Source organism: Salmo salar, chromosome 01, assembly GCF_965601325.2.
Source record: "Salmo salar chromosome 01, fSalSal1, whole genome shotgun sequence".
In the NCBI taxonomy this organism is placed as follows: Eukaryota; Metazoa; Chordata; class Actinopteri; order Salmoniformes; family Salmonidae; genus Salmo; species Salmo salar.
In genome coordinates, this window is record NC_138291.1 from 151,716,611 (window position 1) to 151,733,582 (window position 16,972).

Consider the following 16,972-nt stretch of genomic DNA (forward strand, 5'->3'; position numbering starts at 1 on the left):
ATATCGGAGGGAATTCCTGTGACATTATACAATGAAATGAACCGGAACACTGAATTGGAACGTTCTGGGTTCTAGGTTCCACTGTGATTCATTATTGCTAAGAGTTTTGCCAAGAAGCCAAACAAGAGAAACAAGCAATGTCATTAAGACATTCTGAAATAGTGAGTAGCTTTTGGAACATTTGGAGCATTGCAGCAGTAAAACCATTGTTGGATTTGAAAAGATACTACTGAGGGATTGGACAGTTTTGGAGATGGAACAGGTCATCCGTCAATGCAATCGGGCATGCGGCAGGGGAGTCTTTTCCAATATTTTGCGTCATACACAATGCAACAAGGCCCTGGCCAAGTTCCTGGCTGATCTGTCATTTGTATTGTATTTCCTTAAGGGGGCATCCCTTAAGTTGAGGTAGCGCACGTCAGGGTTGATATTCTCCAGAATAAGTGTGTTTGTGAGTATGTGAGCGTACAGTACATGCATGACTGTGGATGTCTCTGTAAGTCTCTATGTGCATCCATGTCTCTATCCAATCCCTCTTCATCACCAAATCATTATCTCATGACTATCATTAAAGTGCTAGTGGAGATAAAGCAGGGGAAGCTGTTCTTTCTCTTCAGGTACTTTGTGTCTGAACCCTGTCGCCCTGAGTCCCTGCAGTGTGCAGCCCTGACAGCAATGGAGTAGAGCCCAGTGAGTGTTGTTCTCCCAGACAGACAGAGAGAGCACACACACTCACCACACACACACACACACACACACACACAGCATCACATAATGCAGAGAGGCTTGACACTGCCCCGCCTACAAAGGAGGCCGCTGTTAAAGAAAGCATGGCCCGACATCTGGGCCAGTCAGACAGGAACACTTGGCGATGCACGGCTTGGTGCAGCGAGCACATATACACATAAATATGCACACAGAAAAATGCCATGTGTGAACACACACACGTGCACATACTGTATTTGCACACACACAGACAATTTACAAGGCCCTCATTGAATAAACCCACTCCCCACACACACACACACACACACACACACACACACACATAGACACACACACACACACACACACACACACACACACACACACGACTTTGCATACACACATCTCAGATCCTTCACGTCCATCCACACACACTCCTGGTTCCAATCAGCTGCAGGATCCTCCTCGTGAATGTCACAAACCACATGCAATTCGCTTAACTATCTTGGGTGGTTTCCACATGGTTTCTTCCCTCTCTTTTTTCATCCTCTGGTTTCTCTTCCCCCAGCCATATTTCTCCTGGGTCTAGAGCAGTAAAGATTTACGAGGGGTGCTCCAGCTCTCTCTCTCTGACCACGCCAGGGTTTCCTAGCTACAGAAGTGTTGGAACACGAGCCATGGGACTGACAGGTGTCAGGCGTGTTACAGACACACACGCACACATATAAGCCTGTACACGCCTATTCACACACACAAACACATGCCTGGACATGCCCACTGTCCAATACACGCACGCACGCACACACACACTAACACACACACACACACACACACCAATTCATCCATTCAACTACACACATACACACTACGCTAACACATGCCCACATACACAGACTCATGGCATTGGCATTCTGCATGCTTGCATCGTCGGGATGTCTGTGGGTGGCGGTTACTTGACTGTCATAAGCTGCCATAGAGACAACACACTCACACACAGACAAGAATGCAGCTGTTAGCAGCCTGTGATGGACTAGCATCGGTGTGTAAACAGGGGAGTGGGAATCTGCTGCTTGCTAACAGGGAGCACTTCCAAACAGTGAGGTTTACACACAGTGCCGCAGACAAGCCCAGACTTGCCTCTCACACACACACTGTGTGTGGAGCAAGGACCATGCAAACAGACACACACACACAGACATGTGCACAAGCGTGCGCACGCACATACACACACACATGCACACAGACACAGCACTAATGGCAGTCTGATCCCCAGCCCAATGAGTCACTGGGTTCATTATTAGCCATGTGCTGTCGGACAGCTGCCAAATTGATCAGATCTCACTGGATTCTACAGACTCCAGCTCTGACCCTGAAAGACCACGGAATAACAATGGAATAACTTTGAATCTTGGGAAACTGTACCATCTTGGCATCTCTATCAACATACCAACACAGTAGGGATAATCTATTCCTTTTCAGTTTATTTCTTATCAGAAAACCTTGGACAGAGTTTTGATACCTCTGTATCTCCATATCTAGACTAGACTGAATAGACTGATGTACAGATATTATCAGCTGTGTATTTAGCCATCAAACTTCCTCTAGATGCAGAATGGCATAATAATGGCGGATATACTGGCACACTGATACATACATTGAAACACACTCCAACACACTCTGAACAATGCTTAATACTGCAGATGCCAGAGCCAGCTAGCGGTCAGAGGTGCACAGCTGTGCAGACTATTTATAAAGACCAAATTCCACCTCCCTAATGCTGGTCCCTCTACAGTTGTTCTAAAATCCTCTGCAAGAGCTGGAGGAGAGAGGGGAAGAAAAACGCATCCTATTTCGGGAATTCTGTTGATTTAAGCTTTCACTGTCCTCACATTCCCTGATAACAAATGGGAGAAATTATGTCACGGACATGATCCATGGAGAGCTCTTCCCAGTTCCCACCATGCCTGTCGCTGTGAGCCCACGTTTGGTATTTCTGGGATACGGAATATCCATTCCGTTGGGAACACTGGCTCAACTTTGACTCCCTCTGCGTCCCTCAGCTCGTGTCAAGGGCCGTGACTCAGATGAATCATTTGCATGCTTGGGGCTTGACTCAGAGACCAAATGATTTGCATGTTTGAGAGTTGACACAGAAGCCAAATTGAGCCTCATACTGGCCTAGTGAGAGTGAGAGTTCCTGATGTGGTGAAGATGCTATCAGCAAGAGAAAGAGGAGGGAAGAAGTTCAGGTGTGTTATTGACAGGGTGGGGATACATTGAGAATGCGTGTGGGGTGGGTGGGTGGGTGGGCCTGCCTTACAAGGCAAGGTGGGTGGTTTACAGTAGCTACTGTATGTACTGCATGTTCTGAGGTAGGGTGGTTAGAATCCAAGAGAGTAAAAGTAAATGAATGGGTAAAGTGAGTAGGAGAAGTGCACTGAGCTTTGAAGGTTACAGAGGTTTCAGTGGTGAGACAGAGAGGTGAGAAGTGCTTTCAGTCAGTTTGTCAGTTGGTCAGTCAGTCAGTCAGTTAGTCAGTCGTGTGGTAATAAATAAGCCAGGATAGAGCTGTCTTACCTTCGGCCTCGCGGGGGCTCCAGTGTCCAGAGGGAGCGCAGGGTCGTGGGGACGAGGAGTTGGATGCGTACTGCAGCAGGACCCGGCCCTCTGTGCATTTATCACACACTGATCCCACTTCTCTAGGAAACCAACAGACAGGCACAGCAACCAACTTAGATACAGTTTATAAAACACACTCACTAAGACACAGTCTAATTGGACTGGTACTCATTTGAATACAGGCCAATAGACAGGTGCTAATTTTGATGCAATCAAAACAGACAGTCAACCCATTTGTCCGAAATATCTCCAGTACTCTGCAGAGTGGAAGTAAATACTAAAGACCCTGACTGTGCTGCTTGCCCCATTCGTCCAGCTCATTTCACCTGTCGTAGAAGTGGCCGGAGATAGGCGGGAACCACTCCAGGGTAATGGCGTCATGCTCCTGCCCCACCACTTGGGGCGCCATGGGCACAGGTGGTGGTTTGGATGCGGGCTGCCATGTCTGGTAGATCAGGTCCAGGTAGCAGTGCATCCGGGCCACTTGGTTGGGGGTGAAAGAGTCTGTACAGTCGTCATCTATGTGGAAGAGATGATCAGAAACAGTTTAATATGATGTAGATTATGTATTCATGAGATTTAAGTACGATTTAAAATTCATTATATTTTATAGCAGAATACAGGTTAATAGGTTGAATTAGCCAATAGGGGATGGTTAGGGAATGCCTGAGAAGTAATGTACATATACTGTATACGTACAAAAGGAAGAAAAACAGGGCCCGGATCTACAGAGTCTGTAGCAATGTTATTAAGGGAAGCAATATTCATACAGTCTCCACAGGTCAGTTACCTGAACATACAGTAGAATCTACAAAGGTGCAATGTCTACATTCCACACCTGCTAAGGCACACACACAGATGTAGGATCTTAATTTGATCACCCCGTTGCAGGATAACTTTCCTGTATTGCAGGGCATTTAAAACGTGTAGTGTATTTGAGGTTTAGAAAGGCTTCTCAAGTTTGTAATTTCCACTTAGAAATGTCACACTTGATTTTCCCTTATGAAAAATGCATCAACCACTTCAAAAATATCCATTCATTATTTTCTGTTGCTGCAGGATTATTTTCCTGGTGTAGGAGACTGGCTCAAATTAAGATCCTACATCTTTATGTGACACTCAGGGTCAGCATACTGTATGGTAGGACATTCCTATGTTATGTGTGTTTATTTCTAAAGTGATGGGACTGCAGCGTGTGATGGATTATGGGACCATCGGCACGTGTTTGTATGATGTATCTGAGTGTGTACGCATGTGTCTGTGCCTGTTTATGCGTGTCAGAAAGTGTGCACGTGTTTGTATGTCATTTTATGTTTTTTTATTTGTCTGTGCGTGCGCGCGTGTGTCTGTATGTTACAAATCTCACCTGCATAGCTCATGTAGTTGTTGTACGGTGTGTGTGTGAAGTGGCGACGCTCGCAAGTGTCGTTGCCAGGCTCAGGGTCTCTGCAGTACTTGTACTTGGGCGTGGGGTTAGTGTCTTCACACAGATCTCCTGTCTCCAACGAGGGCTCAGTCTCCAGACACGGATCGTTACACGACTCAATCTCAGAGATCCCCCGGAACACGTGGTACAGCCCGAGACTGTGGCCGATCTCATGGATCATGGTGTGGGTGTGACCAAATGTGCCGTAGAAGGAGGGGTTCAAAACAATACCACCTATGAATGGAGAGCAGACACAGACAAACACCTATTCACACTAGAAAGTACTGGAAACTGGAGAAGGATTGAGATAATGCATTATTCATCGACCCACACAGCTTCATTATCACCTTCCTCCCTGTCAGAGCGGAGGTAGAGATGGCGAGACTGCTCGGGGCTCACACTGTAATTACTCCTAATCAACAACGGGGGCTGTTGAGAAGGGTGTGTGTGTGTGTGTGTGTGTGTGTGTGTGTGTGTGTGTGTGTGTGTGTGTGTGTGTGTGTGTGTGTGTGTGTGTGTGTGTGTGTGTGTGTGTCTGTCTGTCTGTCTGTCTGTCTGTCTGTCTGTCTGTCTGTCTGTCTGTCTGTCTGTCTGTCTGTCTTTACCCAAATGTGTTAGGGCTTCTTTGTCCCACGGCCAAGTGGCGACACCGGCCAGATCTTCATCAGACGAGTTGGCAAAGAAGACGTTCAGGTGAGTGGAGCCATCCAGATTCAGGATCTCTTTCAGCTCCTTTACATCCAAATAGGCTCTGGAGACCAGATAGAGAGAGACAGCGAGAGAGGGGGGGAGAGAGAGAGCGAGAGGGGGAGAGATAGAGGGGGGGAGAGAGAGAGAGAGATTTAAACAAATGTAGGAACAAGAGCCAGTTCATTTCACATCACAATAGTTAGTAGAGCAAAGATATTTCCCCAAAAATGTGATCATTTCAGAGAAAAGACCGTTAAGAAGAGAGGTAGCGAAATCATTTCAGAATAGAAAAGTCCTGGAGCTTAGACAGGCAAATTGAGACAGAATGTAGGCTGGTAGTCAAGAGACCAGTGGAGCAGGTCTGAATGAGATGTGTTTACTGTGCTTGGCTAATACTATGCTAGAAGTGGACAGGGAATAAATGACAACACATAGTCCATCACCATGAAACTGTCAGTCCCCTTCCTTCTACCCATGTCAAAAGCCCTTATCCAATAGCCAAACTGGTGGTCTTGGCAAATCCTATTGACAAGATCAGTGAATTCTTGGATGAGAGAGATATATGTTACAAATTTGAGTTTCTTCAGTTGATATTTGTCAGCTGTCTTGCGAAGAGAGACATTTGTGTTATACACACAGGGCAACTGGAAAACTGAAGGGCCCCAGAAAACTGAAGGGGGAGACGACGGCAGAAAACTGACCTGTTATATTTTATGTAATTACATCGATGATTAATTAAAGAGAGCCCTAGCGGCTTCAAATTACTAGTAAAGCAAAGCGAAGGAGAGATCTCAGACTCAGTTTGGGAGACAATCCGTAAGTGGGGAAGGAGGACAACAGAGCACAAGGGTGAAGTGGGCAGCCATAAACATGCTGACAAATGAGGACATCGTAAAAGGAAGAAGAAGAAATAAAAGTTGCCGTAAAAACCTCCTTAGTGGATAAAATATAGACTAAGCTACCACCCTCTGTGCTGCAGAAGTGGACGACAGTGGGGTGCCATGCAGCATAATTGGAGTGAATGGTCGTGGCAGGTAACATGTCAGGACATGGTTGGTTAAGCGTTGGGACAGAATAATGAAGAGGGTGAGCCAAGCCAAGTGGTGCAGACAGGTGACATGTCAGGACATGGCTGGTTAAGCGTTGGGACAGAATAATGAAGAGGGTGAGCCAAGCCAAGTGGTGCAGACAGGGGACATGTCAGGACATGGCTGGTTAAGCGTTGGGACAGAATAATGAAGAGGGTGAGCCAAGCCAAGTGGTGCAGACAGGGTCATGTGAGGACATGGTTGGTTAAGCGTTGGGACAGAATAATGAAGAGGGTGAGCCAAGCCAAGTGGTGCAGACAGGGTCATGTGAGGACATGGTTGGTTAAGCGTTGGGACAGAATAATAAAGAGGATGAGTCAAGTGGTGCAGACAGGGGACATGTCAGGATATGGTTGGATAAGCGTTGGGACAGAATAATAAAGAGGATGAGTCAAGTGGTGCAGACAGGGGACATGTCGTTATTGCTGTTAGTTGCTAGAGTTAGACCCCTGCTACTATTGATCTGGCTCTTCTAGATTGATTTCCCTCCGCTCCTTCAGAGAAATAAGTCCAGACCAGTAGGTGAGGAAGGATAAGGATGCTGTATAGGCTTAGTTCCTGGGATGGGATCTTGGCCAGGTGTGTTTGGAATAAGAGACGGCATAGTGGAAAAGTCCTGCTCGGCCTGTGGGAAACCGGAGGCGCGCACAGGGGCCAGGCCTACAGAGAGCACATGATATAAGGTCCTTCTTCCTAATAATTTCAGGAATTTCATTATTTCCTCGGAAAATATTTGTCCGGCTTTTTGGCCATGCATGAGGGGAAAAAAGGGTCAGGGGGGTTTAATGGTGAGATGAGTAAATCAACAACAGATAAAAGCAGTACTATTGTAGGTCAGAACCCATCTAAACTGAGTTCAATTAAGTCTAATGTATTGGCTCTGTGACAACAACACAACACACATCAGATGTGGACTGGATGGACGGATGCAGGCTTTAGCTTGACTGCATGAAAACAGGCTCGGCTGCAAATGTGTCTGTCAGGGTGCATGGATTTGCACTCTTCTGTGTGTATACATGTCATCAGCTTTGTATGAAAGTAATTGACTGCTTGATGTAGTGGGAGGCTGTTAAAAAAGGGTAGAGAGCAGTGGCTGTCTGACCAGTGGCCTGTATTCATGGATGCCAAGGGAAGCCAGGCTTCCCCAAATATTTGACCAATAAAAAATATGAATTATAAAATAATTTATCTTTCATCTCTCTGTGTTTTCATAATTTTATGTAAATTCGCAAGTGGCTGAATCTTACCGGAGATATCATCAGAGCGAGGGAACCAGCGCCTCTTAGTATGTGTAGCCCATGTATCTGATGCTGTCTGGAGCAAAAGAGTATGACGTTGTCGCCGTAGCATTTCATTGATTGATGCCAGCAAGAATTTGGACTCCCTTGATGCATTTTTAAAATAAAAGATCTAGCCAATCAGCGTTGAGCTGAGCTCAACTTTGGGTTGTCCTGGTGCAGCAAAACGCCCTGCAAGGGAGGCCAGTTTGGATTTGGATTCACACAATCAAATCCCATCCAAAGCAAAATGTCAATTTCAGAAAAACGTGTCTGTTTCTGATCTGCTTGTGCTGATGTCCTGCAGTAAGTAGCTTGCTAAATCGGCCCTTTTCTAAGCCATGGATGGAGATGTGGATTTGGACTTAATTCTCTGTACAGGCAATGATTATGACAGCGATTCTGATTTAATCATAAATTAATATGTTGTGCCACTGGCCTGAGAGATTGAAGTTCAATATGTAGCCTAGATGTAGCCTAGTATGCTCATGTTACTAGCTAGCTAACTTAGCTGGTTCATTGTTGCCCATGCGAGAAAGTTAAGCTAGCAAGCATTTTAGCTACAGTGGCTTATGAAAGTATTCACCCCCTGTGGCATTTTTCCTATTTTGTTGCCTTACAACCTGGAATTAAAATGTATTTTTGGGGGGTTTGTATCATTCGATTTACACAACATGCCTACCACTTTGAAGATGCATTTTTTTTTTGTGAAACAAACAAGAAATAAAATAAAAAACTGAAAACTTGAGCACGCATATCTATTCACCCCCATAAAGTCAATACTTTGTAGAGCCACCTTTTGCAGCAATTACATCTGCAAGTCTCTTGGGGTATGTCTCTTTACGCTTGGCACATCTAGCCACTGGGATTTTTGCCCATTCTTCAAGGCAAAACTGCTCCAGCTCCTTCAAGTTGGATGGGTTCCGCTGGTGTACAGCAATCTTTAAGTCATACCACAGATTCTCAATTGGATTGAGGTCTGGGCTTTGACTAGGCCATTCCAAGACATTTAAATGTTTCCCCTTAAACCACTCGAGTGCTGTTTTAGCAGTATGCTTAGGGTCATTGTCCTGCTGGAAGGTGAACCTCCATCCCAGTCTGAAATCTCTGGAAGACTGAAACAGCTTTCCCTCAAGAATTTCCCTGTATTTAGCGCCATCCATCATTCCTTCAATTCTGATCAGTTTCCCAGTCCCTGCCGATGAAAAACATCCCTACAGCATGATGCTGCCACCACCAAGCTTCACTGTGGGGATGGTGTTCTCAGGGTGATGAGAGGTGTTGGATTTGTGCCAGACATAGCGTTTTCCTGGATGGCCAAAAAGCTCAATTTTAGGCTCATCTGACCAGAGTACATTCTTCCATATGTTTGGGGAGTCTCCCACATGCCTTTTGGTGAACAACAAATATGTTTGCTTATTTTTTTCTGGCCACTCTTCCGTAAAGCCCAGCTCTGTGGAGTGTATGGCTTAAAGTGGTCCTTTGCACAGATACTCCAATCTCTGCTGTGGAGCTTTACAGCTCCTTCAGGGTTATCTTTGGTCTTTTTGTTGCCTCTCTAATTAATGCCCTCTTTGCCTTGTCCGTGAGTTTTGTTGGCGGCCCTCTCTTGGCAGGTTTGTTGTGGTGCCATATTCTTTCTATTTTTTAATAATGGATTTAATGGTGCTCTGTGGGATGTTCAAACTTTCAGATATTTTTTTATAACCCAACCCTGAACTGTACTTCTCCACAACTTTGTCCCTGACCTGTTTGGAGAGCTCCTTGGTATTCATGGTGCCGCTTGCTTGAGGGTGCCGCTTGCTTGGTGGCGCCCCTTGCCAGTGTTCCAGACTCTGGGGACTTTCAGAACATGTGTATATATACTGAGATCAATTGACACTTAGATTGCACACAGGTGGACTTTATTTAACAAATTATGTGACTTCTGAATGTAATTGGTTGCAGCAGATCTTATTTAGGGGCTTCATAGCAAAGAGGGTGAATACATATACACGCACCACTTTTACGTTTTTTTTCTTTATTATTATTTTTTTAAACAAGTAATTTTTTTCATTTCGCTTCACCAATTTGGACTATTTTATGTCTGTTCATTATATGAAATCCAAATAAAAATCAGTTTAAATTAGAGGTTGTAATGCAACAAAATAGGAAAAACGCCAAGGGGGCGAATACTTCTGCAAGGCACTGTAGGAAGCCTGTGATAACAAAAACTAAAAGCATACTGTATGACAGAACCATAGACCGTTTTGCCAACATGAAAGAGAGGATGGCATTGTACAGTAAGGTGAGCCAAACATTTGTTTTGCTTGCGTGCACTCACACAGAAATCAGTACCATGGACAGCCACATGATATTTAGCAACATTGGACTAAATTGTTTTTGGTATAATTAAGTTAATTTTCAGTGTATTAAAGCATATATAACCTTGTTGATTTGATGTTTAAATGTTTAAGTTGAAATGGTGCAGGAATAGCGGAGGCAGTGCTCCTGTTGTCTTTGTGCTGACTCTGTGGTAACTCTGTGGTAACTCTGTGGTAACTCTGTGGTTCTAAATTACTAGTTGTTTAGTAAACTGTAGAAAACATTAACTTGCTTGACCTTGCAGGTCATAACTGTTTGCTACATGCAATATCTGCTTTGTGGACTTCACTGGTCAGATGTTGCTCTCCGGTTATGTGATGAAACAAACATATGTGTAGTTGAATGTATTCCGCCACTGTGACTGTTGTCTTTTTGATATCACGGGCCAGCCTAATTGTATATCACAATGGCGTATGAACGAACGCGTTATAGAGCAAACAACGCAACATAGGTTATAATATGGCTTTTTTACTGGTTTGGCCTTCTCAGTGATTTTACCCACACACCGCTACTGTGTCTGGCACTACTTTAGCCAGTGGGGCCTCTGGGAGTGAATATTCCAGTCTTGAGCCTGTCCTGCAATTGACTTTGTCTCTCTCCCTTTCTAACACTCGCTCTCACTTTCCCTGTCTCTCCCTCCTCTCTTTTGTGCTCTCCCCATCTCTAACGCCCTCCCTCCCTCCAGTTCTCTCTATTTCCATCCTCCCTCCCACTCTCCCTTTCCTGGCTCCCAGTCTCTTCTCTAAGGATGTCTCTGGTTTAACCCAAATTAGGACCTGATGGGTCAGTTTCACCCCCCTCAGCGCTCCTCTCCCCTCATCTCTCACCCTTCATCCTCTATCCTTCGCCCCTTGCCCCATATTCCTCGTCCATTGCCCCTTGTGAGCCACAGGGGAGAGACAATTTTCCATTCATTTGAAGACTTTTCATGCATGCCCTGGGAAGAACATATACTGTAGATCACTTAGAAAGACACAGAGAGAGAGAGAGAGAGAGAGAGAGAGAGAGAGAGAGAGAGAGAGAGAAGTCGAGAGAAGAGCCTCAGAGAGAAGAGGCGGGAAAAAAATTGGAAAATGTAACTTCACTAAATTCAGATGTCAGCGGGCATCTGTTCTGGGGCAGTCCAGGGTGTAAAGAGAGCTCAAACTGCAGTGTTAATGCTTTTATATCTGATACATATTAAATGAAAGATTATGACTTCATCCATTTACACCCATATATAATTCATATAAGCCCATAAATTTGCCTCGTATACATACGTCTGGGGCTGCTGAGTGTGAAACGCTACGGTGAGTTGGCATGGTGATGGCGGCCTCACGCCAAGAACACTTTTAAATCGGTGGGCCCCTCAGCTCTCCTGTCATCGGCTTGGTCAACACCGCAGATCCTAAAGGCCTCATTCATCCGTGCCGTTATTACCACACTGACACGCTCTTTTTCTCCATCCTTAATCTTTTGTGCTTTTTCCCGCTCTATGGAGGACACAACCTACGTAAGACCAAGTTTTGACACTAGGATTCAAAAGTTGGACACCCAAGCTAGACAACTGGGACTTCCAGAGTTAGAGTTAAAGTACAGTATAGAGAATATGTGCCTAGAAACACATGATAAAGTTTCCAGTGCTTGTAGTGTATCTGTTTATCTTAAGTGGAGACTCTTAATAGTGTTGGTGGTGTGTCCATACCAACCAATCATGACCTTAAAGTGGGGTTTCAGAGGTGTTGGGACAGTCTTGAAAATGTGTTGGCATTCTCAGGTCAAATTCAACATGACAGTGTTGCATGTGAATGCCACTGGATGACATTTCTGTACTATCTCACCCACGTAAATTCCAAATCAACTCCTGATTTGGAGCTTTTCCAAATCAATTAAACTCCTGTTGTGATCTTCAGACTCATCCCTTACGTCTAACTCTATGGAGGCGATAGCAATACAGTACTTCAACTGTCTTTCCTCTTCAGTGGAGGTAGATGGAAACATACCACCTCTCCACCCCCCTCCCTGACCTCAATAATAATATTAATAATAATTTGGGGGTGTGCTTATATTTGTTCTGTATATTTGTTCTGTTACACACTTGTGTAATGGAAATGTGTTTCTTGAGACACCCGCAGGGAGTGGCGTCACAGCCAGGGTCACCATTATCCAGTGGCCCATGAGCTATTGGGGTTAACTGCCTTGCTCAAGGGCACAGTGACAGATTTTTCACCTTGTCAGCTACGATATTCGAACCAGCAAATTGTTGGTTACTGGCACATCGCTCTAAGCACGAGTCTACCTTCCACCCAATGACCCCCATCACCCCACCTCAGCTGATGACATGTGAGGACGAACCCACAAAGACGAGTGCAGGTGAACTCACACAGAGAGAGAGAGAGAGAGAGAGAGAGAGAGAGAGAGAGAGAGAGAGAGAGAGAGAGAGAGAGAGAGAGAGAGAGAGAGAGAGAGAGAGAGAGAGAAAATTGGCCATTAACCTACCACAGAGAGACAGTAATGCGCGGAGGGGCCAGGCGGGAACAAATTGCCCTCCACCCCTGACAAAGCTGGGCCAGAGGCGTGACGGCCTCCAGATCAATCAGTAAATCTAAGTAGGATCTACGTGGAAGGAAATACTTTTCTATAGGTTGTAGAATGTATTCAATTTAGTTGAGTCTTACTTGAACTTCTATCCAGTTTCCAACCAGGCAAGATCGAATGTCTATTTTTTGTGTTTCAAAGACAAGCATCAGTTTATTTTTCTCAGAAAGCTGTCAGAGTTATCATGTCCTCTTACTCTCTGCAAAGGATACTAACTGTTGTTTCACCTCAGATTTTCACATACCGGTAAGCACAGTCAGGACCAGACATAAGTAAGAATGTCATCCCATGAAAAATCCCCTGACAATAACATCAAATATCAGCACAACCGTAAAACAGCATAACAACAAAGGCCTGTGAAAACAATGCAAAATATTTCCTTTTATGCGAGGGGATTGTTAGGTATTATCAGTGGTATTTCCAGAGGAGCCTCTGTCTGTGGACTGCAGAGAAGAGCAGCTAGCGATGCAGAGCTGCTGAGCCGAGCGGCCTACCACTGTCCCCTCATAGCCAGATTCCTAAACACACTAAGTGGTAACAGGCATGAGGGCTACAAAAATAAATGCAGGACCTCACAGCCATTGTTCCCTTGCGTATGTAGTGCGTAGTTCGTCCAGAATTCCACAATTAAGGAGGAATGTCGAATAATGTTTGTAATGCGGCCCTCCATGAGGTTCTCTAGACATACCATAATCAAACCAAAATAAAGAAGCACTCGGGGAGCTTCTCTTTTTTCAACTTCAGAATTCTCTCTCTTTCTTCATTTCTCTTTCAATCTCTCTTATCCCCCCTTTTAAGAGCCCATCTTTCATATGTCTGCAGGGAGATTTGAATGGAAGGGACTGTAAGTGTGTGCCAATAGCTGATTTCTATGAGACGTCGTCTTGGCTGACTGTTGATGAATGACTTTGTGATGATGACTGAAACGGAGGGGAGGAAAGAGATGGCAAACCCACCTGCTTCTTCTTTCTGATGTCGCCTCACACAGAGTTGTTTAGCAGCCATGTTAAATACAGAGAGTGCCAGCGAGACAGTACTTCCAGGCCTTTGCAATGAGCATGATAGAAAACAGCCTAGTGCCTTGAATCTGGCTACATCAGAAAGACACAAATATTCCCCACAATAGCCCTATTTGGGGCTTTTTCCACCCCCCTCTCTTTAGCATGACGCTGTCCAAAAACATCTACTAGCATCTGACATTGGTAGATTTTTTTTCTCCAGTCACCGCTAGAAATTCAAGACCACAAGGACCCTCTACAACCGCTGCAAAATGTCTCTGTCCTCAGTGTTCGAGTTTCACGGCCGCCAAGAAAAACCCTTTACTACTGGAGCCCCTCAAGGTCCATGACAAAAAGCAGTTCCAGAGAGAACCAGAAACCGTTTTTCTCACTGCTGCTCAATCATCCTCCATGGCACAGAGTAGGAATCCTGCACATACTGGCAGGTATTAGAGCAGTGGAGGCCTCAGCATCTCCTCTCAGTAACCCTAACAAACTGCTGGAAAAAATATGTATTTTATTTCAATGTTTTTATGAATACCACTAGCAACAACAGAATAAACAAATTTTGAATTACATACCTACAGAAGAAAATAAGAGAATATCTTCTTTCTAATGATGTCAACTTTATTTCTCAACTAAAATGGAATAAATTACACTCACTGGAGTATCTAACATAGGCTTTGAAAAAGCACCCACGAATAGGCTACCAGTGTGGCAAGTGCCGCTGGCTGCTGGTAAGCTTTCTTGACTTGGACATTCATTTTTGCCAACACATAGCTAACCTTTGTTTAACCACATGCTCTTAAAGAACAAAATTGGAGTTACCTTTCCAGTTTATAGTCTTTGTAAGAGTTAACACTTCCTCTTCCAATTATAATGTGGGGAGAACAAAATAATTTAAAACTAAGTACCTGATCTATTTATTGTAAAATGTTGATTACTTCTCCTTGCCATTATCATTCACCTGATGATAAGACAAGACATGCAAAAAATACAGTACCAGTCAAAAGTACCAGTACCAGTCAAAAGAGGTTTTCTTTATTTTTACCATTTTCTATATTGTAGAATAATAGTGAAGACATCAAATCTATGAAATAATAACATGTGGAATCATGTAGTAACCAAAAAAAACGTTTCTTCAAGTGCAGTCGCAAAAACCATGAAGCGTTATGATGAAACTGGCTCTCATGAGGACCGACACAGGAAAGGGAGAGCCAGAGTTACCTCTGCTACAGACAAAACATTCATAAGAGTTACCAGCCTCAGAAATTGCAGCCCAAATAAATGCGTCACGGAATTCAAGTAACAGACACATATTAAAGTCAACTGTTCAGAGGAGACTGCGTGAATCCGGCCTTCATGGTCGAATTGCTGCAAAGACACCACTACTAAAGAACACCAATAATAAGAAGAGACTTGCTTGGGCCAAGAAACATGAGCAATGGACATTAGACTGGTGGAAATCTGTCCTTTCGTCTGATGAGACCAAATTTGAGATGTTTGGTTCCAACCGCCGTGTCTTTGTGAGACACAGAGTAGCTGAACGAACGATTTCTGCATGTGTGGTTCCCACCGGGAAGCATGGAGGAGGAGGTGGGATGGTGCTTTGCTGGTGACACTGTCAGTGATTTATTTAGAATTCAAGGCACATTTAACCAACATGGCTACCACAGCATTCTGCAGCGATACACCATCCCATCTGGTTTGTGCTTAGTGGGACTACCATTTGTTTTCAACAGAACAATGACCCAACACACCTCCAGGCTGTGTAAGGGCTATTTGACCAAGAAGGAGAGTGATAGGGTGCTGCATCAGATGACCTGGCCTCCACAATCACCCTACCTCAATCCAATTGAGATGGTTTGGGATGAGTTGGACCACAGAGTGAAGGGAAAGCAGCCAACAAGTGCTCAGCATATGTGGGAACTCCTTCAAGACTATTGGAAAAGCATTCCAGGTGAAGCTGATTGAGAGAATGCCAAGAGTGTGCAAAGGCAAAGGGTGGCTCTCTGAAAATGTTTACATCTAAAATATATTTAGATTTGTTTAACACTTTTTTGGTTACTACATGATTCCATATATGTTATTTCATAGTTTTGATGTCTTCACTATTATTCTACAATGTAGAAAATAGTCAAAATAAAGAATGAGTGGAAGAATGCCTGGAAGAGACTCAGCTGATGGAGTGTCTCAGGAGTCCAAACTTTTGACTGGTAATGTATTTGTTGCTAACGTGTAATATGATGGGGGTCCCTAGTTTTGCTGGTTTGCCTAGGAGGGGATCCCTGAGTAAGAAAAGGTTGAAGACCCCTGTCCTATAACATTCTTCCCGAGGCTTAAAGAGAAGAGCAATACCAGTGCAAAGGCGTATCGGCGCCCATTTTCCCCTGCCGAGGGAGATATACTTCCCCCACAAAAATGTCTCTCGAAGGTAGTGTTACACTGAAATGAGTCCCTACTGCCGCTAGCAGAGTGATGCTGGCCGCTCTCCTTGACCTCTAATTGCTCCTTCTGGTCTGTCTAGAGTGTCATTGTTTCCAATCTCACTAGCTCTCCAATCAATCTAGCTTAATTAGGGCTGCAGAGTATAGACAGAGAGCAAGGAAGAGAAAAGAGGTTGAAAAATGAAAAGAGAAAAGATCTGTCTGGCCCCCCCAAGTGTGGAAGGTGATTGAGCCTGTGTGAAAGCCAGATTGGACTAACAGTCCCAGAGAACACCCAGCTGGGCCAGACACACACACCGCCGGGGGTAGAGTTACACTCTGCTCAAAAAGGACCAGCCAGGAGACAGTAGGACTGACTGACTGTGTATCAAAACCTCACAATCATGGACAGTGGATCACAGCATTGAATAAGAACATTGTTGAGGGTAGAATGCCATGTCAGGAACATATATTGAGTGTACAAAACATTAGGAAAACATCCCCTTTAGCCCTCAGAACAGCCTCAATTCATTGTGGGACTCTACAAGGTGTTGAAAGCGTTCCACAAGGATGCTGGCCCATGTTGACTCCAATGCTCTCCACAGTTGTGTCAAGTTGTCTGGATGTCCTTTTGGTGGTGGACCATTCTTGATACACATGGAAAACTGTTGAGCGTGAAAAACCCAGCAGCGTTGCAGTTCTTGACACACTTGTACCGGTGTGCATGGCACCTACTACCATACCCTGTTCAAAAGCATTTCAATCTTTTGTCTTACCCATTTAGCCTCTGAATGGCACACAT

At 44.5% G+C, this 16,972-nt stretch overlaps 1 protein-coding gene across 2 annotated transcripts in view; it reads right to left on the minus strand.

The window, feature by feature from the left end:
• Positions 1-16,972, minus strand: part of LOC106565903 (pappalysin-1) — a 126,289-nt gene that overhangs the window by 96,621 nt on the left and 12,696 nt on the right. For both annotated transcript variants that reach the window (XM_045691089.2, XM_045691078.2), the window contains exons 3-6: positions 5,356-5,501; positions 4,691-4,984; positions 3,651-3,843; positions 3,283-3,404 (exon numbers count right to left, since the gene is read on the minus strand). In XM_045691089.2, coding sequence (XP_045547045.1) covers positions 3,283-3,404; positions 3,651-3,843; positions 4,691-4,984; positions 5,356-5,501 — 755 coding nt within the window. The remainder of the gene's footprint in view (positions 1-3,282; positions 3,405-3,650; positions 3,844-4,690; positions 4,985-5,355; positions 5,502-16,972) is intronic.